The 25862-nt window shown below is 39.3% G+C and overlaps 1 protein-coding gene across 8 annotated transcripts in view; it reads right to left on the reverse strand.

Moving 5' to 3' along the window:
- The window catches only part of DLG2 (discs large MAGUK scaffold protein 2), an 857148-nt gene that overhangs the window by 337515 nt on the left and 493771 nt on the right, over window positions 1-25862 (reverse strand). For all 8 annotated transcript variants that reach the window (XM_087868197.1, XM_087868200.1, XM_045815593.2 and 5 more), the window contains one exon: window positions 2159-2315. In XM_087868197.1, the coding sequence (XP_087724323.1) occupies window positions 2159-2315 (157 nt within the window). The remainder of the gene's footprint in view (window positions 1-2158; window positions 2316-25862) is intronic.

The following is a 25862-nucleotide window of genomic DNA, read 5'->3' on the forward strand; positions in this document are numbered from 1 at the left end:
GTAGAGTCCTCTGTGAAGCCACAGTGACTTCGTAAAGCATCACCACATTTATTCAATACTTCTTCATTCCACAGACATTGTTAGGGAGACGGCTATGTGCCAGCCACTATGATTTAAATGTCGAGGATACAAAACCATGTAAGATGGAAAATTTGCTTTCAGGGAGCCTTTGCCACTTAGAAAAGAAAGACATGTCAATAAAGGTAAGTTATATCTTATACAGATGGTCCCAGAGTTAATGACAGTTTGACTTAACAAATTTTCCACTCTATGATGGTACAAAAGCGACACGCGTTCACTAGAAACTGTACCTCAAATTGTGAATTTTGCTCTTTTCCCAGGCTACCAATATGGTACACACTCTTGTGATATTGGGCAGTGAGAGGCAATTCCCACTCAGCCACGCCATCACGAAGGTAAACAACTGATACACTTAACAACCAATCTGCACCCATATAATCACTGCTTTCATTCTCAGTACAGTGCTCAAATTATATGAGAGAGTCAACACTTACAAAATACTATAAAATAGGCTTTGTTTTAAGTGATTTTGCCCAAAAGTAGACTAATTTAAGTGTTCTGAGCATGTTTATGAAATGCATTTTTTACTATAATATTTTCTGCTTATAATGGGCTTATCAGGATATAACCCCATTGTAAGTCCAGGAAGACATATATGATTTAAGTGTAGAAGAAGTATGCAGAGGGGAGTAGTCAAAGCGGTGACACTCAGCTCTTGGATGACAGAACAAGGTCCTACTATGGGACCTGACCTGATTTCTCCCATGCTCAATCCATCCAGACAACTGCTAGCTAAGGAAGAAGCAGAGGACTTAATGTATGGGAGAACTACCAGAATATATAAGGCAAGGCCATCCATTCAGACCATTGGACATTTTGCTCGGTCAATTGACTATATTACACAGGTACTGTGTGTGTGAGGGAAAGGTGGGGATGGGACGATGGCTAACAAAGATAAGGTCACTTGGAAAATTCTAGTTATAAATCACAGCTAAAAAACAAAGACACGTTTTTCTAAGTACACAATGAAAACCACAAAGTAAGTGCTTCGTTGAGTTATGAACCACAAACTCAGACGTAAGAACTAGGGTCCTTAGATTATTTCCCATTATTTGCATGATTACCAAAATTTCAGTATGGTCATGAACACTGACAATGTTTTTAACTACCTGTCACAGAGTTTATACCAGAAAGAAAGCTGATCTAGTGGAAAGAAGCAGGCAATAAATATTTCAATAAAAGAAAGGAGAAGAAAGGAGGAGAGAAGACAGATGGAAGGGAGGAAGGGGGAAGGGAAGGAAGGAGGAAAGAGAGATGGCAGGTGTAATGGGCATTAAAATTGAACATTTAGGGGTGCTGGGCTGGCTCAGTCAGTAGGGCATTTGACTCTTGATCTCAGGGTTGTAAGTTTGAGTTCCATGTTGGGTGTAGAGATTACTTAAAAAATTAAAAAACCCTGATTATTTAAATCCCAGCTCTTATTCTCTCTAGTTAGGTAAACACTGACTTAACCCCTCTGAACCTTATTTTCTTCATCCAAACATAGGGTGCTTTCAGCATGATTGTGAGAATAAAAAATTACATGAGATAAGATGATATAATTTAATTAATTAATATAATTTTTTAAATAAAATTACTTTTATAAAATGCTTGGTTAATAATAAGTGCTTATAGCTTGTTGCTAGTAATTCTTGCATTTAGGTAAATGGTGCTGCTGCTACGACTTATCAGTGGCATCCAACTGCATATTTTATGTATTTTCTTATATAGTTATATGCAACAAACTACATGCTTATAAAGGTGCTGTTTTTAGAGTATAGTCATGGATTTGGAAAAAAAATCTGCATTAAAAATAAATAATACCTTAAAAAGGCATGCTTCTCAATGCTTTGTTGGATGCAAGTATGTCTCGTAACATCTACACGAAAACACTAGCAATTTTACCTGTATATGAGGGAAGTGAGTAAGAAGCACCAAGCACTTCAATACCATTTAAACTGCAACATGTACTGGAAGCCATAATGCTCTCCTCCATTTTTCCTTTTTAATTAAGGTGCTTCTGGAGTCATAAATGAAAGTGACCTTTCCTCAAATGGTATCAGATATGGAGGAATGAAGATTAAGAAGAAATACTCACGGATAGGATCTGGTCTCCTCTCTGGAGCTCCCCACTCAGGTCTGCTGGTCCACCAGCCAGAATGAAGGATACAAAAATACCTTCTCCATCTTCCCCGCCCACGATGTTGAAGCCCAGGCCAGTGGAGCCTTTGTGCAGGACCACCTTACGGGGCTCCCTGAAGAAACAAGTAGAAAACAGAGCTCACAGGGTGACCCACTCAAGATTTAGGTCGCTTTTAGTTTCATTGAGATATATGATACCAGCAATTCACTACCGATAAAGTGGCTTCCCAAAATAAGATACATTCACACTCCAAGAAAAATGCTAATATCAGGGCAGATACATAGTGAGTTTCTGACTATAACAAATGGCAAAATACCATGTAAAGTCATTCCTTAATTCCAAAATATTTTCTTAAACTGGCCTTACTTCCACTTTTCCTTTGTTTAAAACATCTGTTCTTGTGCTTTTTTAAATTGAGACATAATTGACATAGACATTATTTAGCTTCAGGTGTACAACGTAAGGATTCGATATTCATATATATTGTGAAATGATCATCAGAATGGGTCTAGTTAACATCCTCCACCACATGTAGTTACAAATTTTTTTCTTGTGATGAGAACTTTTAAGATCTACTCCCAGCAACATTCAAGTATACAACGCAGTATTATGCACCATGTTGAACATCATGTCCCCAGGACTTAATTATTTTAAAACTAGAAGGTTGTATCTTTCGACCACCTCACCCATTTCACTCTCCCCACCCACTTACTCTTCTTTTGAGCACCGCAGTAGTGCTCAGTGGGATGAATGTGTCCAAAAAAGAGAAGAGAGTTTGGGGGACAAGAGACTAGACTGAATAGGCCAGATCATGAAATATCTTACATGTTTGTTTGTTAATTAAAATTTACTCTGTAGTAGTGGAGACTCACTGGAAGATTTGAGGCATTGAGAATATTTAAATCCATTTCAGGAGCAACAAATGATCGTATGTAGGATTACTGGAGAGGAGAGTGTGGATATGTTGGGAGGTAGGAAAATTGGTTAGGATGTTGACTAAATAATCCAGATTTGAGGAAGTGAGAGCATAAACAAAGGTGACAGCCATGTTAATGAAAACAAAGGGCGACATGAGACAAGAAATCTGAAAGGAGAAAGAGTTGGTCCAGAGACTGACTCAGGTAGTAGAAGAGAGAGGGAAGAATATCTAAGTAATTGGCAAAGGAGGGGGAACTGGAATCCAGGATCATGAGGATGAGGGTGATTTTGACATGCTCCATTCCAGGTAATGCTGCGTCATCCGTGTGACTTTTGGAAGCTGTCAGAGACAATGTTAAGAATATGGATCTACAAAGAGGACTGCAAATGCATATTTCAGGGTCATCAGTAAAAAGATGAGAGATCAAATCATAAGACATCAGTTAATTGAGTAGAGGCTAGATAACTACGGAATATAGAATTTTAAGGGATCTTAGAAGTCATCTAGTTCTATTTTCTTATTAGTAGTTTTAAAAAATGTATTCTGTAAGCCTTGGGTTTGACTAAGACACCTTTCATATCACCCACCCTCCTCTCACAAGTATCCCAGTTTCAGTTATTAAAGTTGCTCTTATATTTTCTGGCACTTAATGATGTAAGAATGACAAAGAGCCATCTGATATATTTTCATCCTAATGACTACACAGAGTCTATTATTTATCACATTCCCATGTACAAAGCAATGTGTTCTTTATCTGTGTTTAGCCCAGTTTTGAGGAAGGCTGTAAAATGCACATACACCTTGGACTATAAATATTACAATGCAATGCACTGAGTCAGAGGCAGCTTGACATAGAGTTAATTTATTTTATTCTACAAATACTTTGTAAGCACTACTATACCAGGAATTGTTCCAAGCACTCAGAAAGTTTATATGCAAAACAAACATCCCTGTCCTGTTTAACTAAACACCTGGGTCCCCTGTGGCCCAGTCAAGATAATCTATAGAATTAACTAACCATCACAAAGACTGAGCTCCCTGTTTCTTTGCTGGCTTCTAGATGGGGGTCTCTGTCAGGTTCTAGAGGCTACTCACATTCCTTGTTATGTGGCCACTCCTATCTTCAAGTTGGCAATGACACACTGAATCCTTTTCTCATTTCGAATTTCTGTGGCTTGCTCTTCCACAACTAGCTAGATCTAACTTTCTGCTTTTCAATAGTTTGTGTGATTAGGTTAGGCCCACCAGATAACCTCCCTACCTTAAGATCAAGTGATTAGTAAACTTAAGTACTTGGCAAATTCTTTTTTCCATGTAAGGTAATTTAACTGTGGGAGTAATATCATGGGGTAGAAATCATGGGGCCATCTTAGAATTTTGCCTACCACAGGCAAAGAGACAATAGGGGACAAATACTGAGGGCTTTGTATGTCATTCAAAAACTGAGTTTTACTCTGACAAAATGGGTAGCCGCTGAGAAGAAGATTACTTCATCTAATTTACGTTTTTAAATGGTTACTTTGGTATAAAAAAGATCCAAGGGGCAAAGTTTGAAAAAGTGATATACATGTCTAATTGCTACATGCAGGCAAAATACTGCCTTGGCTGCGGATGGCATTAAAGGAAGTGGTGGGCAGTGGTCCATTTTCAGTCAGTCTCCTCCGTCCAGACTGAGTAATTTCTGTTTTTCTAGCTTCACTTTCAGTGATTCTTTCTTCTGTCCTATTTATTCTGTTCTTGAGCCCACTCAATGACTTTTTTACTTCAGTTTTTGTATTTTTCAGCTTTAACATTCCATTCGGTTCTTCTTTACATCCTCTTTTCCTTTGCTGAGAATTTCGTTTCTTTTCCCATTTAAGTGAATGTGTAATCACTTATTGAAGCATGGTGAGTACTTTAAAATTCCTGTCAGATAATTCTAACACCTCTGTTATCTCAGTGTTGGTATCTGTCCGTCATCTTTTCTCATTCAGGTTGAGATTTTCCTGATTCTTGGTATGAGAAGTGATTTTATTTTATTATATGCTGGACATTTGGGTGTTACCATGTAGAATACTATATCCTACTTAATTGTAGTTTTTTACAGGTGGTAGATCAGTTTAGGTACAGTCTACAGATCCAAGTGAGATGGACATTCAGCTCCCGATTGTCCCTGGTGACACCAGGGAGGAAAGTGGGGTACTAACTAGTATTCTACTCACTCTACCTCATTGCCATTTAGTAGCGGTAGAAGCTTAGCTCCCTATGGGTCCACTGACACCAACAAGGGAGTGAAAATGGGGTGCTGACTAGCTGCCTTGAACCATTTTGTTCTGCCTCCTTGCCTCCAAGGGGCTAGAAGTTTAGCTCTCCCCTCGGTCCTGCTGACACTACCCGAGGAGGAGAAGTGGTCTGCCAACTAGCACTGCTTTCCTCTTCCTCCTTCTGCCTCATTGCCACTGGCCAGCAGTAGCAGTTCAGCTCCCGTCTGGTCTCCACCAATACCAGCAGTAGGGAAATGGAAAGCTAACTAGCATCACCTCATTCCAGCTTGTTGCTGCTTGGTGAAGGTGTGAGTTCAGCTGCCCACTGAAGAGTGGAGTGCCAGCTAGCATCATCTCATGCCACCTTGTTCTACCTGTTTGCTGCTGAATAGGGGTGGAAGTTCAGCTCTTACTTGGCCCACTGACACCAGCCAAGTGGAGGAAGTCCAGGGCCATCTTAGAATTGCCTCCCTTGGGGCGCCTGGGTGGCTCAGTCATTAAGCGTCTGCCTTTGGGCCAGGGCGTGATCCCAGGGTCCTGGGACTGAGCCCTGCATTGGGTTCCTTGCTCCTCTGGGAGGCCTGCTTCTTCCTCTCCCACTCCCCCTGCTTGTGTTCCTCTCTTGCTGGCTGTCTCTCTCTGTCAAATAAATAAATAAAATCTTTCAAAAAAAAAAAAAAAAGAATTGCCTCTCTTGGCTTCCTTTGGTGAGGCCAGAAGTCTAGCTATCTGCACAGTCCACTGGCACTACAGTGAGGGGACAGTTTTTCCTTTGGTGTTTGGCTAGAGTTGGAACAGTATTATCAAAATTTCCCAGTTCTATTAGTCTACTCTTTTGCCAAATCTTGGGCTACAGGTTGCAGGCTTTTCTTGAGGCTTTTTTAGTCTGTCGCTGTTGACAGAGCTGCCAGGGTGTAGGTGTCTCCAGCGCTCCATCCAGGATACACAAGAAGTAGAAAGAAAATTCAGGGAACTCACCATGGTGTCATTCCTCTCGGAGCCAGTCTGACTTATTTCCAATTTGTATAGTTTCCCCATGTTTATTATGTCTCAAGTTGTGTGTGTGTGTGTGTGTGTGTGTGTGTGTGTGTGTGTTAATAAGAGGGAGGACTAGAGAGAAATGGGGATACTCTCTATTGGCTGCAACCAGAAGCCCAGGTTCTGGATACATTTCAAAGGTAGGGGCCAACAGGATTTTGATGAAAAAGTTATTGTAGAAATAGTCCTCTTCCCTCAGTCTAAAACACATACTTTTCCTAGGTACAATGACATTCAAGCTATACATAGTAAACACAGAGAGAGGGAAGGGGCTACTACGATTCTAATGCTTGTCTACGTGCTACATGTTGTGCTTGGTGCTTTCTGTGCGTAATTCCATTTATTCCTCAAGACAATCCAATGAATGATGCACAGATGTCTGCAACTCTTTTGAAACTAAGCCAAAAAGGAAGATAGATTGATGACTGGATAGATAGAACATGCGTAGTAATACGTTAAAAGTACAACCTAGACGGCAAGTGCATAAGTTTTTGTTTTAAAAATCTTTAAAATTTTTATGTTTGCAAAATTTTTATAACAATATCTTAAGAAAAATAAACAACCTCATGGACAAATTACTATGACAACTTTTTCAATTACTGAAATAAGATTGCTTATCCAAGTTTTTACTGAGTTTAATAAGTAGTGAAGGCAGGACTAAGATGCAGATTTTCTGACTCAAAATCCCAGAGTCGAGACTATGATATATTCCAGAGACTGCAAATCAGAAAGCTAAAGTCTTAATTTGGTCCAGTGTTTACAATTTTTTGAATTTGTCCATGCTTAAAATTGGGAAAATTTGCATAAAATAGATTTATGACTTTATATGAAAAATCAGACATTCTATGAACCCTAGCTCTTAACCTTGTCATATAGCTACAGTTGGCTAGATGTGCCCTCTCTAGATGGGGCATTCATTCTCCAGTTTGCCAGTGTCTCAGCTCTCCCTCAAGGTTCTCAGAAAAAAAAGCTGTACACTGCATCACATTTACACTTCTTGCAAAGCTAAGAGGAAAGTAAAATGTTTTTTGTACTTGTGGTTTTATCAAAAATGAAAAAAATGAAAGCTTCATGGAGAGAGCCTGGTATTTTAATAGTAAAATGGGAGAGAACATGATTCCTTTGAAAGTAAGGATTACCCTTACATGTTTAATATGCAAACTGACTCTCAGCAGAAAAAAATACACTTTAAAAGATCATTAGGAAACATCTCTCCTCATTACCATCTGGGGCAATTTTGTTAGTGACCCCTGAACATGACACACATAATTCTTGAGTGACAGTAGATTTTATTTATTTTACCTGGAGAAGTCTTTTAAATCAAATTACTTGGAATTTTGTCAACTTACGAGATTAAAATACCTTTTTAAAAATAGAATTTTTTATATGACAGTGAATTATTATGCTTATTATTTGATGCTTATTTAAATAATGGTGAGAAATGACGAACAAATCTATAGATGATGTGCAAATAAAATACCCTAAGCACACTTCAAATGATGTACTTTTTCCAACTTAGACTTTTTTTCTTTTTAAAGTTTTCTTTATTTTTCCATAGTAATCTCTATACCCTATGTGAGGCTTGAACTCATAACCCTGAGATCAAGGGTCTTACGTTCTTCTGACTGAGCAAGACAGGCACCCCTAATTTAAACTTCTTATACTAATAATCCATTACATTAAACTATAGATTTTAAAGAGTTTTCATGTCCTTTTTTCTTTTTAGAAGATCAAAACTTTGTGAAGAATTACAAGTTCGATTACACTGATGCTTACATAAGTCAACTTGTCTAAGCTAGTTAAGCTTTAGACACACAGCTTATGTTCACGAAGCAGTAAACACCAGAACCAGTCTCTCCCTCTCTAAGTAGGCTCCACATCAGCATGGAGCCTAAAATGGGGCTTGAACTCACGGTCCTGAGATCCAGACCTGAGCTGAGATCAAGAGTCAGACACTCAACCAACTGAGCCATCCAGATGCCCTTCTCTCTTCATACTAAGACAATTTTTTAAGAGCAGTTTTATGTTCAGAAAAATGAGAAGAAGGTACAGAAATTTTTCATATACCTCCTGCCCCCACAGATGAATCGACTCCCTCACTATCAAAATCCCCCACCAGATAGGGTGCCTGGGTGGTTCAGTCGGTTAAGTGTCTGCTTTCGGCTCATGCCATGATCCCAGGGTTCTTGGATCGAGTCCCGCATCGGGCTCCTTGCTTAGCAGGGAGCCTGCTTCCCCCTCTGCCTCCTGCTCTCCACTGCTTGTGCACTCTCTGTCTCTCTCTCTGACAAATAAACAAGTAATTTTTTTAAAAAAACCAAAAAAACCCCCAAAACCCAAACATTTGTTACAACTGATGAACCTACATTGACACATCACATCCTTCAGTGGGTGAATAGATACTGTAGTACATCTAGACCATGGAAATTTATTCAGCATGGAAAAGAAATGAGTTATCAAGCCATGAAAAGACACGGAGGAATCTTAAATGCATTATTGCTAAGTGAAAAAAGCCAGTCTGGAAAAGCTACATACTGTATGATTCCCCACTGTATGACATTCTGGAAAAGGTGAAACTATGTAGATGGCACAAAGATAAGAGTTGACAGGGGTTATGTGGAGATGGGCATAAAAAGGTGGAATACAGAGGATTTTAGGGTAGTGAAACTACTCTGTAGGATACTGTAAGGATGGATAGATGTCATTATACATCTATTATATACATTATACCGTCCAAACTCAGAATGGGCAACGTCAAGAGTGAATCCTCATGTAAACTATGTACACGTAACTCTATTGTGGCATTTATCTCACACTATGTAGTGATTGCTAATGTATCCTTCTCTCTCACTAGACTGTGAACTACAGGAACCTAGGCACCAGCACTACCTTAGCAGTAGCAAGATGCCTGATAAGTAGCAGTGACTCAGGAAATAGTTACTGGATGGATGGATGGATGGATGGATGGATGGATGGATGGACCAATTCCCATGGTGCTTTAGACCCCCACTACCCTCTATTTTATATTATAGTTACTTATGTAAATGTCTTTCCTTTTTGCTAGATTTTAACCAGAGATGACAAAATCTAAAGTCCACAGGGATAGGACAGGTAACAGAAATGAACGCAGCAGGCTGAGTAGGGACTGTAGCAAATTGGGGAATACATTCCAACTAAAGGGCTGTTTCTGCTCAACTCTGGATAATTGCTTGACTCTGGACAAGCAGAAACACTGAATAATGTTGCCAGATTCTCTAATTTATAAAGATATGCTATGCTAAAGTTATATCTAGATTTTGATGCAAATTCCCAGAATTTTTATATTGATAACGATAAAAAAATTAGAAGTATGGTGCAGGTCAAACCAAACATGTTTCTGTGGTAGCTCTAGCTATGGGCTACCAGTGACACTCCACACGGTCCACAGTTTGATGGCACATTCAATGTCTGCTTCATGTTTGTCTCCTCTGTGGTACTCAGTGTGGTACTTGGCTCATGGTAATTCTCTATAACTTTAAGTTGATTTATATTCCATATTCAGCTCCACCTCTGTCCTTCTCTTTTCAAGTTCTCTCATTCTGGAATATCTTTTTCTTTTATCTTATTTTGTTTCCTTTCTGTCTTATTTTTTTCCCTTTTGTATTAGATGTGTTCAAAGACCACCTTCTTCATTTTGAGCCTCAGCTCTCGCGTCTGTGTGTTTACTGCCTATGCCAATGACTTTGGGTCTGTGAATATAATGCCCTGCATTTCCATGAACTGTTTCTTGTGTGACGGCATTGTGGCTTCCAGAGAGATTGTAATTTCTTGAAGATACGGTGTCATGGTTTACATTTCTAGTCATCCCCAATATACTTATCCCCAATATACTTAGATGAGTGCTCAATAAACACCTGCTGAATGAATAAATGAGAGCACACTACCAATATATAAAGAACTGCAATACTTTTCACACTGAAGTGATTTGGACTCTAATTTACTATGTCATTCACCATCCAGAATTCAGATGACCTAGGCAGCCATTAACAGTCATTATTATACATCATTATAGATGGTCAGTGGAACAAAATTCTAACTCTGATTCCTCATTCAGGATTGAGCTTGGGGATCATGATCTTCTGGAAGCCATCCCCGATGCTCTCCTTGGCCTCCTAGCATTCTCTCCATGTATCTATTGTAACACTTATTATACTGGGTTGGTTTGCTTGTCTCCCTCTGCAGCTAGAGTTGGCCAACTGAAGAGCAGGGACCATGTCATCTGCTTTTTGTATCCAAACTATGCTACAGAGTAGGTGCTATCTACTAATCTCAGTTTTTATTTTAGATTTTAGGTGTGGACTCTACAGAAGATAAAGTCAATTCATAGTATCAGTTTTTTTTTAACTGATCTATCCACTTAAAAATATGTACTTAATTATCCATCCAACCTTTCAACAAACAAACATCTACAGAGCACCTACCTTGTGTCAGGCACTGTGAATACAAAGATTAAGGAGCCTGGAGTGGGAGGAGCCACACGTAAACACACAGTTATAAAAGACCAGGAAGGGACACGTGCTAGGCCAGGCACGTGTACAATAAGCTAAAGCAGGCAACTGATCTTCTTCTAAAAAGATTTTGTCCTTTTATCATCACCTGGATGAAATATGCTACATTAATTTATGCAGGTTTATTTTTCTTTAAATGTGATGTAAAAAGGCTTTACAATGATAAAACCTCTGAATGCTGAACAGTTGGAGAAACGCCAGCCAGCCTTTCTCCCAGCTGTGGCAGGTCAGCAGCAGCATAATCTTGCTCAGGTCATGTCTCAGAGGATGCTCGAAACCAGCGAGGATGTTTTTAGGAGAGGGGAGCAGGGTGCTATGGGCTATTTTTTTTTCTCCTTAAACCAGATAGTTTAAGGGGGTTTAGGAATTCAAAAAAAGGAAGCGACTACTTAAACCTGAAGGCTTTCTTGTGGCCATTAGTGGGATGTTCCTTGAGCTCTGAACCTCTGATGTCTGTCAATCACTTTGGTTAACTCCCAAACATCTATGGTGTGAGGCTGTAGGGTGTAGTGGGAAGTAAGCTATGAAAATGTTTCCAGTCATCCTTGGAAATTACAAATCTGACCATGCTACCGTCTTGCCCAAAAGCCTTCCAGGGGTCTGTATGCCCTCAGGATAAAGTCTAAACTTCTAAAGATGGCATTCTAAATCCTCCATCATTTGACCACCTACTTCCCTGATCTCCAGCTTCACTGTTAGTGAATGTTCCAGCCATACATGTTCCAGCCACACAAAGCTACCAACCACAGCTCACCATACCAGGTTGTTCCCTATCTCATCATCTTTGTCCAAGCTATTCTTTTGGCTAGAAAAATGCCTCCTTTTTGCTATCCTCAGCTAATAAACTTCTATTTGGCCTTCAGAATGGAAGCCATGTGCTATCTTTTTCTCTCTGCTACCTTATCCACCCTCTCTTCTAGATACACTGACCACTTTTCCTTTTTTGGAACCACATTGTCCTTTCATCGATCATCCCACTGCTGTTACCCTTACTGTTCTAAAATTACCTTGTTTATCTGTCTATCTATACTGTGCATCTATATGGTTCTGAAGGATAAAGACCATGGTTTATTTATTTTTTATTTGGAGAAACAGTAGAGGTTGAGCCCATAAGAGACACACACACAAAATATATTCCATGAATAAAGAAAGAATGATCAAGACACTAGGAGAAATGATATTGAATTTTAGTACCACCTATCTAGGGATTTGTAGGAACCCAGACATGCCCTCTGTGGAGCAGGTTCCTTGCTAGGGTCATAACTTGGCAGATACTAATACTTGCCCTATGGGGAAGTGGTAAAATTAAGATAGGACAATGAGCTAAAAGCATTTAGAAGACAGAAAAGTGTTAGAGAAAAATGTACTTTGAGATTCTATTTCCAGCCATTTGGCAGGTTAGGTGTCCTGAAAACCCCCTTCGTTATAAAGAAGCTAAAAATTCTGACTAGAATACTTATAAAATACATTTAAATGACTGGCTAAGTTGGCAAGTAGGTAAGAGAAATCCTCAGAGGCCAAAATGGAGTGGGACTACAAGAGAAGGAAGCAAATACTAAGACTAGCAGCAGACTGAAGAGCTTGGACAGGTTTCCAAAGAGCTAGTGTTACAGCGCCCAAGATTGATGATAGTATGGAGAATAGGAATATGTGAGAATAGGACCTGGCACTGGGGGTTAGACCAGAGACCCCAGAATAAAATCAGGACCCTGAAGGCTACACCCTAAACAAAAGGATAAATCACAAAAGCATATCACATCAAGCATATCAAGGATACATAGCTGACCGGACCTCGGCTCAAAGCAAGAAGGGCCCAGGGAACTAATCAAGGCATGTCTGAATGTGGAAGAAGTTACATTATAGGAATAGAATTCACAAAACTGACCTAACCTTAGCTCAAAGCAAGAAGAAAGAACCCAGAGAACTAATCAAAGCATGTCTGAATGTGGAAAAGTCATAGTCATATATGAATAGAATTCATAAAACTGAATACATTAGGAGGAGAAGAGAGAAAAAATCTTCCTGGGTGCTAGGGAAAAAGACCTGGCAATATATCTCCAGCATTGTGGATTGAAGGCCTTCTCCAGCTCCAGCTCACTGATATATATGAATATGCTGGTAGGGTGGGGTATCCCACAAGATGGGTTCATGTGGTCATCCTAGCTCAGTGACACTAATCATCAAGGTCATCTTGCTGGCTGATTTCCCTTTCTCAGAGTCCAGGCTCACTAGGCCATATGCTTGTTAAAATATGGTTTTCTATAGTGCTTTCCTAATGGTAGTAAATGTGCTAATTAGCACATTCTAGTATCTTGAGCAGATGTATTTCCTATTGTACATTAGTAACTTGGAACAACGCCATATAAGCTTGATCATCTCTGAATACAATGACAAAAACAGTTTCAGAACATGTAGACTGAAGGCCCAGATCCAGTAGCATGATAATCCAATAAGGGACTGTTATTCTCTGAGATCATGCATAAAGAGCCAGCCAGGATCCCTGTGCCCTCTCTTCTTTATTTCTCTACAAATGTAATTATATTCATATGAGAAATATTAAGAAAAAGGAGAGTGACAGGAGATCAAAGAGACTTTTCAGCAGGATCGGAAGATGTGTATTAGTGTATGCATGAAGAGGGAGCATAGCAAAGGTGTGGCGTGGAGGTCAACCACAGAAGACTTTAAAGCTGCTGGTTGATTATGACTGATGTCTTCTATCTGAATGACCTAACTCCTTAGAAGACTAACACAATGTATGCTTCACCTTCAGATAATTAACTTGGTCAATTAATCAGTCAGGCAGATTATTGGACATCATATAGATACACAAAGATAAAGGGGTTTTGTTGAACTGCTATTGTGAGGACATGACGTGAAGATAGTATACAAGGAATCTCACATTACAGGGAAGGATCTACATTCTAGACTTTATGCTATAGGCTGTAGTCTAACTTCAGGAAAATAGTCACCACAAAGATGTTAAGTGTATACTAAATATACCATGGTTGGTATTTTGTAAGATAGAAGAACTCTACTAGATGGGGATACCATGGCATTCTGTGATACTGGGAAAGACTATGGGCATTGGGCTTAGATAGATCTAGGTTTGAACAATAGTCCTATCAATTAATAGTTATATAAACTTGTTGGAATTTTTCGATATCTTGTTTTCTTTGCTGTAAATTGTGGGAATATCTATTTTATGGCATAGTGAGGACAAACTGAAATAAGATATAAAGTACTAGGATCACATAGCAAATGCTCAGTAAATGCTAACTCACTTCCTTTTCCTCTATGCGTTATGACCTTTGGAAAACAAATAGTCACACACAAAAATAATAAATCAACAAATGCAAAGTTACATATGGTAAGTACCAAATGAGTGCTGTGGATAATGAGAAATCTCTGCATTAAAGAAAAAGGATGAAGTCATGGAGAAGATAGAATCTAAGCTAGACCTTGATAGATGGGTAGAAATTAGTGAGGTGGAAAGGAAAGCAGATGGTATTTCAGTAGATGGCATGAGCCCAGGGCCAGAGGGGAGCAAATGAAAGATGTGTTTGGAGAACAGGGAGTATCACAGCTTGCATGGAGAGCAGGGTCTGTGTCAAAGAAAATGAGAAGACTGGAGCAGGTTGGAAAGGAACATGAATGCCATGCTAAGGAATTCAGACTTTGCACTTGGATTATGTGAAAGTATTGAATGTTTCTGCACCAAGGGGAGACTGTAAATACAGTAACTAAAAGTGTTCATGTCATGTGGTGCTATTTCTACACCCTCCCAGGTTTGCCTGTAAGGGACTTAATTAAACATTGTAAAGGTCTTTAAAGACACCCCTGCTGCAAAGGGAGGGGCTTTGGTTGAGGCTGTGACCATGGCCATGTGTTGAACTGCCTACCTCTAGTCTGCAGCCTTTGTAAAACTCTTTGTAAATGCTTCTCTCTGGAGAAAATATTGGAATTAGTTACACATCTGAGATTGCATGTAACATTCTTGGTAAAAGTAATCAAAAGACAAATTAAATAATTTTCTTCTCACAAACATAAATCAACTATAGATTAGTATCAGTCTAATCTTGATTAATTTGATTTTGAAATATTTGGAGTTTTTGCTTATTCACATATCACATATGATAATCTAATAACCATGTTTCATCTCAATTTGTTTTTGTCTAAATTTTTCAGAAAGACAAATAAGGAAGCAATTAAATTTTGCTTTCACATATGTTCTCACTTTTCATAATTGTATCTTCTAAGGATCATCTCATCTTCAAAGCAAAAGAAAACAGATTAACCCTCCTGATCTATTTCATAATATTTTGGCTGAAAACTTCCCCATTAAGTTATATATACTATCCATAATGACAGGTATTCTTTCTGCTTCCTGTTGTATTTTGAATTTTTTTTAAGTAGGCTCCATGCCTAGGGTAGACCCCAACATAGGGCTTGAACTCATGACCTGAGATTAAGACCTGAACTGAGATCAAAAGTCCCGTGCTTAACCAACTAGGCCACCCAGCCACCCTTCATTTTTACTTTATTTTTTTAAAGACTTCTTTTTTTATTAGAGAGAGAGAAAGAGAAAGAGAGGGAGAGAGAATGAGCAGGGGAAGGGCAGAGGGAGAGAGTGAAGCAGACTCCTCACTGAGCACAGGGCCTGATGAGGGGCTCAATCCCATGACCAAGATTGTGACCCAAGCCAAAACTAAAAGTTAAGACACCCAACTAACTGAGCCAGTTAGGCGCCCTCCCCTCAACATTTTGAATTTTTAAAGATTAATTATAAAAGGAATCATTTTAGCAATCTCATTAAATTAAAAAAAACTATAACCACTGAACTGAGGTTTTTTTATAGTTACATCATTTGTCCTCAAGCTTTCATGACTGGTGGAATACTGTTTGAAAATATTATGAAAGCCAGAGTATAAGCAAAACTAATTTGATAATAGGATTGGCAGGGGTGGGGGATTCTGAATATTCTTCCCAAAGGCAAAGCATATTTTATGAAAAATTTTTAAAATTATCTTTTGAGCTAGAGCTCTATGGTATTATGAAATTCCAATTAATAACTAAATGCTCAAACCCTCTTCAATTAGTATGATATGGGGAAAATGGTTTGGAGTAATTAAAATAAAATTCTTCAAGTTCAAGTTTTATAGGTCTTCTCTCAATTCTAATTTGGATACATCTAGCTTATTGGAGGAAAGTTTTAGACTGGAACTTGTTTCCTAGTCCTGACTCCAACATTAATCCCTGGTTGTCCTTGAAAAACAGCCTGCTCCCTCTCTCTCTCTCCCTCCCTCTCTCTTTCTTTTTCTTGAGAGAGGTTGAGTGAGCACATGAGTGGGGAGGGGCAGAAGGACAGGGAGAGGGAGAGGAAGAACCCTAAGCAGTCTCCACCCCAGCGTGGAGCCCAACATGGGGCTCAATCTCACGACCCTGAGATCATGACCTCAGCCGAAATCAAGAATAGGATGTTTGGGGCGCCTGGGTGGCACAGCGGTTGAGCGTCTGCCTTTGGCTCAGGGCGTGATCCCGGCGTTCTGGGATCGAGCCCCACGTCAGGCTCCTCTGCTGTGAGCCTGCTTCTTCCTCTCCCACTCCCCCTGCTTGTGTTCCCTCTCTCGCTGGCTGTCTCTATCTCTGTCAAATAAATAAATAAAATCTTTAAAAAAAAAAAAAAGAATAGGATGTTTAACCAACTGAGCCACCCAGCTGCCCCAGAACAGTAGTTCCTACATTCTATGAGTGAGGGAGTGATGAGGACCACAAATCAGAATTGCTATGATCCCTTCCAATTCTAACGTTACATGTATTTGCTCAATGAAAATCAGAAATGGGAGTTTCCCACTTCTAAAACCACAATTCCATTTGCTTGTTCAATATATATTTAGTAGTCACCTTGAAGAGAGTAGAGAGGACAGAAATGGCTGTACTTTTAAGTCTTCTCCAACTTGACCTCTCTTCAGCTTTTGACACTATAAACTTTTTACTCTAGATCAGAACTATCAATGGAATTTTCGATGATAAGGAAATGTTCCTTGTTTGTGTAGTTCAATATGGTAGCCTCTGGCCCCATGTGTTTTAGGCACTTGAAATGTGGCTGATATGACAGAGAAAATTTTTCACTTCATTTAATTTTAAGAAATTTATATTTAAATAGCTGCATGTGTCTAGTGGCTAAGGCAGTGGACAGCACAGTTCTAGAAACTCATTCTATGGTCAGAGAGATCTAAGCTTTTTTTTTTTTCTTTTTTCTCTCACCTCTCCATTACTCCCTAGTCTCCTTGAAGTCTCTTACCTATTCATCGATGGTATTTCCAAAAACAGTATCTTTGGCTGCCTTCTCTCACTCTTTCCCTCCAGCTCTTCCTTGCAGAGCAACTTTTCTTCCTTCAGTTCTCTGTTTAAGTGGTATGATTGGACCGATCCACCCACTCTTATTTTCTTTTCTAGCCTTCTGTATGTCTACCTCGTGATGCTTATCTTACTGTGAAGTTATGTTGTTTGCTTATTGCCTATCTCCCACTGGAATGTAATCATTACTAGAGCAACAACACCTTTTGCTTCTACCAGCTAGCATAGTGCTTGGCACATATTAGGGTCTCAGTATTTGCTGAACAAATTAAAAAACGGGTGGTCTTATCCTTCCCCTTATTGATGATTCACTAATCCTTATCTCCAGCCCAGACCACAGTCTCCTGTACTCCCAACTTCTATTTAACTGTATAAAAATGAATTCATTATCTTCCCCAGACCTTTTATTCCTTATCTCAGTTAACATTGTCTGTTCCATCTTGTAATCAGAAACTTCTGATTGCCTCCTTACTGCTCATCTAGCACTTCTAGTCATCTGATAAATGCCTCTCAAACCATTCTTGCATTGTTGCTTTGATTCAGGTCTCTGGATTCTCATACCCAGACCAGCCAGGGATTCCCAACCAGGCTCCACCTCACCCCTGCCCTCTCTCTTTCAGACTGCTCTCAGGGAAATTAAAAAAAAAAAAAGAATATATATATAGTAATTTTATCTTCCTTCTTTAAAGCTCCCCTTGCTTCTCTACAACCCGAAGGATAAAATCTTCCTTAGGTTCTTTTGCATGACATGTGAGATCTTTATGATTTGGGCTCCACGGACACTTTCAACCTCAACTCAACACATTCCTTATAGACCCTGCTCTCCTATTACATAGAACTTCCTGTGTGCTTCTGATGGCTGGGACCTTTTGTGCCTTTCATGTGTTCTGCCTTTGTTTGCAATGTTCATCCCTAACTGAATGGCTTATCCTTCAACAACTTTCTCAGGCACATTTGGCCATGGGTTGCTTGGGGGATGTTCCAAGACCATTTTGTTTTGGGGACATTATAGTACTCATAATTAAAAAGAATGTATGTCCGACTCCTTCACAAAGTGGGAATCTTTAAGCACAGGAAATATATCTTATTTACCCTCCTAAAGAATGATTTATTCTTCTGTAGTGATTAAAAGCCTGTCCTTTTTTTTTTTCAGACACACACTTAATTTTTTTAAAATATTTTATTTATTTATTTGACAGAGAGAGAGAGAGAGAGAAACAGCACGTAGAAGCACAAGCGGGGGGAGTGGCAGGCAGAGGGAGAGGGAGAAGCAGACTCAATGCTGAGCAGGGAGCCCAGTGCAGGGCTCGATCTCAGGACCCTGAGATCATGATCTGAGTCGAAGCAGACACTTAACCAACTGAGACACTCAGGTACCCAGACACACACTTAAATTTGAGACGTGGATCTCCATTTATTAGCTTATAAGACTTATCAATTTATTCCATCTTGGTGAGCCTCAGTTTTTGCATCCTTAAAGTTAGAATACACAAAACTAAACAGATATATACAAAACTATATAAAAATAATAATAAGAGGTACATAAAAGTTCCTATGAGGGTCTGGAGATACATAATTTCTGGATGGAATCTAGGGAATGTTTGCTGAAGGAGATAACATTTAGGATACACATGGAAATATGGCTAGAATTACATTGCTCAGCATGATAAGTGCTATGCAGGGGCAGACACAGGTTTAATGTGGTCTTAAGGCTTTACAATTTGGGGATCCATCTTTAATAAAAGAATGTACTATTACATGTATAAATTACACTTCTTCAGTTTCTTAGTTACCCAAAGTGCTAGTGTCTGATATCTAAAAAGTGCTTAATAAATATGAGTTTCCTTTTCCCTGGCATTTGTGTCCCCAGTACCCAGTAGAGTGCCTGGCATGAGGTATAGAGGCTTGAAGCAGCCCATGCAATTGAGGAACCCTAGAGTTTCAAGGTAAATCCAATCCTGGTATTGTGCCTGGTGCTGGGAATATACTAATGAACACAATTCAGTTCTTGACTTCATGGAGCTCTCATTTTAGTAGGACAGGGAAGTATATAAAAATAACTAATTATAATATCATTTATTCACAGCTACAAACAATTGGGGTAAGTTTTATAACAGATATAGAGCCCTGATTTGACACAGAGATAGGGGGAGTAGGAGCCGTAAGGAAAAGTATACATGAAGGAAGTGAGATAATATGTAGTGTTTGGAGAAAAGCAAGTAAATTTGCTTGAAGGAACATAGGGTTCTAGCAGGGCTACAGTGGAGGCAGAGGCCAGATCAGGAAGATGCTCTTAGATAGGGTAAACAGAGACTCAGTTCTCAGTTTGTAGGTGAGTAAAGTATTTGCACATCTCTTCATTTATTTAAAAAATATTTACCCAGCAGCCAGTGGGCCAGACACTAGTTGACCTTGGACCCACAAAACTACCAAAGACACAGTCTCTGTCCTTGAGAAGTTTACACTCTGTGTTATGGGTTAAATTGTGTCGCCTTCCCCCAAAAGATGTTGAAGTCCTGTTAGTACCTCAGAATGTGATATTATTTGTAAATAGAGTAGTTGCAGAGGTATTAGTTAAGATGAGGTCATATTAGAATAGGGTAGACCATTTTCCCAGGCTGACTGGTCTTCTGATAAAAAGAGAGACACACAGAGAAAATACTACGTAAAGATGGAAGCAGAGACAGGAGTTATGTGTGAGCTATAAACCAAGGAACAGTCAACATTGACAGCAAACCACTAGAAGTGAGGAAAGAGGCAAGGAAGGATTCTAGGTTCTAGAGGAAGCATAGCTCTGCCAACACCGTAATTTCAGACTTTCAGCCTCTGGAATTGAGAGACAATAAATTTTTGTTGTTTTAATCCACTTAGTTTGTGCAAATTTGTTATGACAGCTCTACAAAGCTAATATGCTCTGCTAGAAACTCCATGAATCAAAACACAGCCTGACATGAGCACAACCTGTTGAGAGAGACAAGAGAATCAGTGGGGTTGATCCAACCCTCATGACTGCTGTCACTTCAGAAAATGGATTTGAAGTAAAGGCTAGTAATATTAGGAAAGGGTAGCTATCAGCAGGTGCCTGGGCAGTGACCTGGGTATTCAAATGACAAGGCTTTCCATAAACCTCATTAACAGAATTTCAAAAGTTTCCCCATACTTAAGATATCTATGTAAGAATTACTATAGAAAAAACAGGCAAAAACACTAACATGAACATCATTAATTACTAGTGAAATTCATTTTCAAAAATAATATGTAAGGAAATACAAACACCTCACTAATCATTAGCTGTTGCTGGACCCTTAAAAATTCTTCTCTTAGGGGTGCTTGGGCGGCTCAGTTGGTTAAGCATCTGTCTTTGGCTCAGGTTCTGGTCCCAGGGTCCTGGGATCCAGCCCTCCGTTGGGCTCCCTGCTCCGCAGGGAGTCTGCTTCTCCCTCTGCCTCTGCTGCTCCCCCTGCTTGTGCTCTCTCTGTCTCTCTTAAATAAATAAACCTTAAACAAATTATTCTCTTGAAAGAAACATTCAGCTGTTCTCTTCTCTGTGCCTATTGCAGATGTTGGCTTGTACAAATGTCCCTGTAGCTTTTTCCTGCTATAAGTTCTGTTTTCTGCTAATTCTAGGGAAAGCTTTATGTAACAACGAGTTGAGTCCTGATGGATTTTCTGATTCCTTTTGTTTTGTTTTTTTCCTCATCAGGAAAAGAAGTGGAAGATCATTTCTCTTACATCTGGCTTTTCCAACTGAGAAATGTCATTTCTTTTACTAACTTATTTCTTCCTAGACACCTATGCTTAAGTAGAGATTGGTTTAAAGCCTTCTTAGTTTGACATTCTTAAAGTCATTCATTAACTAGTTCCTTTAGCCATGGTGAAATCTGAAAGCCAAATGTGGACACTGACATTAACACAAAGTGATTTTAAAAGAATCATCAAATTTTCTTCCTCGAACAAACATCTGTAGCCTCACCGCTTGGCATATTCTCAAAAATACTCTGAATTTCAATCACATCATAACTCTTTGATTTTCTTTGAATTATTAGCTTTTCCTCAAACACCTGACTCCTTCTCTCCTTTTGTCTTTGTGTGTACAGTTCTCTGCCTGCAGCTCTCTGGCTCCTTTCTTTTGTATACCCGGGGAGCTCCATCTCTTTCTTCATGACTTTAAACCTCTGCTTTCCTCAGCTCTAACACTAGCTCCTAGAGAATTGTGTGCACTGGACTCATACATGGACTGTCCTAATCATCATACTTTATCTCTGTGTCCATTTAACAATTATCTGTTGAGAGTCCACTATGCTTCAGGGGAGCTCCACTGGGGCTAGGATCATAACCATAAAGCAGACAGTTTCCGCCTCCCAGGAGTTGACACTACAGTGGTATATCAGAAGAATAAACTGGCAAATTATTAAGTCAGTAAGAAAAGTTGTAATCTTCTACAATGATAATAATTTATTGTATGCTTGCTTTTTCTGCTTGACTCTGAGATTCCAGAATGTCAATATACACTTTGTGAGTTAGTGTCTGACATCTAGAAAGTGTCTAATAAATATGAACTCCCTTTCATCGGTTCTTGTGTCCCCAGTACCTGGTAAAGTACCTGGCACAAAGAACATGCTCAGTAAATGACTGTGGAATGAAAACCCAGCAGACACTTATATCTCAGTGCAAGTACGGTGATCCTAAGAAGCTGGTTTTCATTTAAAAACAAACAAACCCAAACTAAAACTGTAACACTGGGAACTAAAAACAAAGGGAGGGTAGCAAAGGGATGAAAGAATTTGGTCTAGGAGTGAAGATGGCCACCAAAAACACCCCATGCATCCATTTGCAGAGCGTAAGCTCTATTCTCCATAAGGCCAATCTACAGTTCCATGCCTGAACTGATACTGAAGGTTATAGGACCGAAATTCTGTCAGACAAGAAATGACTTCACGGGTATGTCACAGGGTCAGCACCATACTGGGCAAGATGCTTCTAATATTTCATATCTCTTCCCACAATCTCTCCCATAAATCACTTCTATTTCCCCATAATCATTCCCTTTCCAGGCAAAAGAGCCCTATAAAAACAAACAAAACAACAATGAGAATAACAAAAAGCTCTGAGTGAATCTGTCTCCTTCATCCTGGTATGTCTGCATCAACAGGAGGGTATTATAGTTGCCTCACTCAGGAGCCCTACATATGATCCACACAGTGCCACAATCACAGCTCAATTTGATCTGGATTTTGTGGCATTTGGATGTGTCACTTAAGCCACAATCCTTACATCTTAGCACTAAAGTCACACATTTCTAGAAAGCTCAATGTATCTTATCTAAATCTCAGATGAAGGATAAATACTGAGAAGGCATGAAGAAGCGAGAAAAGAATAACCAGAGGAAGACTCTTGTTCATCCTTATTCTCCTCTGGAAGGAGAGGAACGGCCAGGACATTACAAGCCTAAATTCTGGTTTTGACTTTGGTGTGGCCTTGGAAAATCTCCTGCCTGTCTCTGGACTCAGATAATTTCTCCATATGGAAAATGTACAGGTGGACATGGTAATATCTTAGATATTTGGCAACTTTAATTCTCATATTAACTTCTTTCCCTCAAATTAAGGATGTCCCCCAAATAAATTAAAACTTGGAAAATATTGCAAGACCACTCCCCACAAACACTCAAGTCTCAACTTTTGACAGCCATGGTTCTTTCCTGCCAAGGGTGAGAGGTGAGGGTTCAGTTAGTTAATTAGATAGACAGACAGACAGTGACCTGGCACTCCTACAGCTTTGTAAACTGTAGCACATTCAACCCACTTAAATATGCCAAGAATTACACAATAAATTTGGTAAGAGGGAGTGAAACTGTGACCATCAGCCTTGGTCCTCCTCATATCTGAACATTTTATAATACAAATTTATATTTAGGTTAGTGAGATAACCTTTAATTTTAATTATAATCACGGACGTATATTAAGAGCTAAGACTATTTCGTCCTTCTGGTGTCCCTGTCAATCAGGTATTGGTTTCCTATTGTATCTTTTGAAGATAACAAAACTGATGTTTGGAAAGGTTAAGTTTCTTGTCTAAATATCGACCAGCAAAAAGCAGCTGTGGCAGCATTCAGACATCTGGTTGTCTACAGAAGCCTTTGCATCTTCTGCTTTTCATACACAACTACACAGAGAGAAAAAGAATAATGATCAGTTGGCTTATCTCCTCTAGTAAAATAAGGATTGGAAGTGGAGACAATCAGTCACTCAAGGAGAGTGAATTCCCTATTCTTCAGGTCACAGGAGAAGGAAACTTAACAAATCATCATTTGTTAAATATAGTCTGTGTTTGGGAGACTATTTCCTAATTATGGTCTAGGATGAGATCTAGAAGCAACTTAGGAGTTTTGAGCCTAGTAGAGAGAGAAACTTCTACATAAAACAAGGAGAAAACTCCAAGCACTAAGTTGTCTGGCAGAAATTTGATCTGTTATAGAGGCAATCAAGAAGGGATCCTGGGGTTATGTTTTAGTTGCCTGTAAACCCACTGAATGTGATGGAAACCACTGGAGACTCAGGTGCATGGAAAGAGCAGCTGTGTGTGCATGTATGTGAACTAGGACACATGTGCATTGGCCCCGGACTTAGTCTGTCATGTGCAAAATAAGGAGGTCGGATGAGGGGACATTTTACCTGAAAGCGTTCTTTTCTAATTGGCTATACCTTCTGAAAGGCTGCCATTAAGAACTCCTGTTCTTTCGATCTAGAAGGTGTTAGGACTCGTGGTGTCTCTTTCTAAATAGGCCCACTCTCTCCTCTTGCTTTGTTTTTCTACCATGTGATGTGCTGTCTTCCACATTACTGACTCTATCTCCCTGAAAGCTCAAGAGAAGTGCACAGGAAATGTTTGTTAAATGAACAATAGAGACTTTTTCAACTGATTCCTGGTATGAAAGAAGAGGTTCTAGCCCATCAGAAAGAAAAGGGACAGATGGGATATAGGGAGAGAGAAAAGAGAGAATTAACTCCTTCTGAGTACCTAGTGCTTGATAAGAACTGTGCTAAGACGTTTACATATTTAAAAAAAATCTCAAAACAATCTTATGAAACAGTGATTAATTTTTACTTTACAGGTTAAAGAAACAGGCTCAGACAGGTTCAGTAACAGCTCAAGGTGATAAAGCTAGTAAGAGCCAGTATTTAAATAAAAGTAGAGATACATCAAAAGGCCATGTTCTTTAAATTACACCAGGCTGCTATATACCAAGAAGAGGAAATTGAGGACAAGCAAGCATTTCAGGGGTGCAGTGTTCACACATTTCAATATCATGCAACATTGATACTGAAATGTGATTTCCCATCAATGTGCATAATTAATGCTTGACCACAGGATAATTCTCCATTTGCAGAATGACTAGACTGTGAAGAGCGTGGATCCCTTCTACACTTCTGTGTAGTTTTTATAGACCTGTGCTTAAAATAAAAATTCCCAACTCTTGATACCAGCCAACATGAGCATGGAACTTCCTCAGTCTGAAGAGAGTAACTTTTCTCTTTGGGCTTGGTAGTCCCTCAATAGAAATTACTGAAACCACATCCAAACGGGTTCCTCGTTTTTCCCAAATCAGCTGCTTGTTCTTTTGTTCTGAAACTGCAAAGATATAAGGTCAGCAAATTATTGCAATTTTTAACGTTGTGTTAGCCCCACTAGACTGTGTGTTCCTCAAGAGCAGGAATTGGACCTTTTTCTTCTTCATTATCTTGAATGCCTCATTACAGTGCCTGGTACATACTGGGCATTCAGGAAATACTTAGTTGAGTGAAAGAATGAATAAAAGGTGAATCAATCAAATCAATGACTGATTGAATGATGGATGGATGGTGCTTGTCTCCTGCACAACTTTCCCTGAGCAGTCTGACTGTCCATGTAACCAGCAGGAGCCTTTACTAATCGTGAGCCATCAATCAATAAAGGTTGTTGACTGACATCTTAAAAGCATACTTCGGTAGAGTAAACATTTCCAGGACTGGAAATCAGCAAAGAGATTAAATAAAGGAGAAAGACCACTGGCTGCTTTTCTGGTAATAGAGGGGCATCTGGCCTGTGGCATAGGATATGGATGTGCTCTTTCTTTAAACTCTTTATAATTGGCCAGGAAGGGGAAGTAAACAAAAACCCTAATGGAATTTGAGGGTCTCTGAGGGATTAGCAACATATGCAGAGAAAAACACCAGATTCAGTTGGACATATAAAGATGGATGTCTCAAGATGAGTAATCTAATAAAGGCTGATAAATGATACTCAAAGCAATCTTTTTCATTCCCTGTTTTCCACAGCCATGCCACCTCCCAGGTCACAGCCAGGCAAGGTAAAAAAATATAATGAAAATCATTCTTTACAATGGGTTCAATTCAAGGTCAAACACAATGTCCAGTAAATATTCATCAGATGAGACTGAGGCTGTTCCTACTTGTGTGATGCATAAGCAACCAGAAAACCTCTCTGACCACCACTTCTGTCTAGACTCATTTTTGTGAATAATAAAGACAGGACAATGAAGGGCATTTTCTGTC

This window comes from Ursus americanus, chromosome 16 (genome assembly GCF_024610735.1).
Source record: "Ursus americanus isolate L20-20 chromosome 16, mUrsAme1.1.p, whole genome shotgun sequence".
In the NCBI taxonomy this organism is placed as follows: Eukaryota; Metazoa; Chordata; class Mammalia; order Carnivora; family Ursidae; genus Ursus; species Ursus americanus.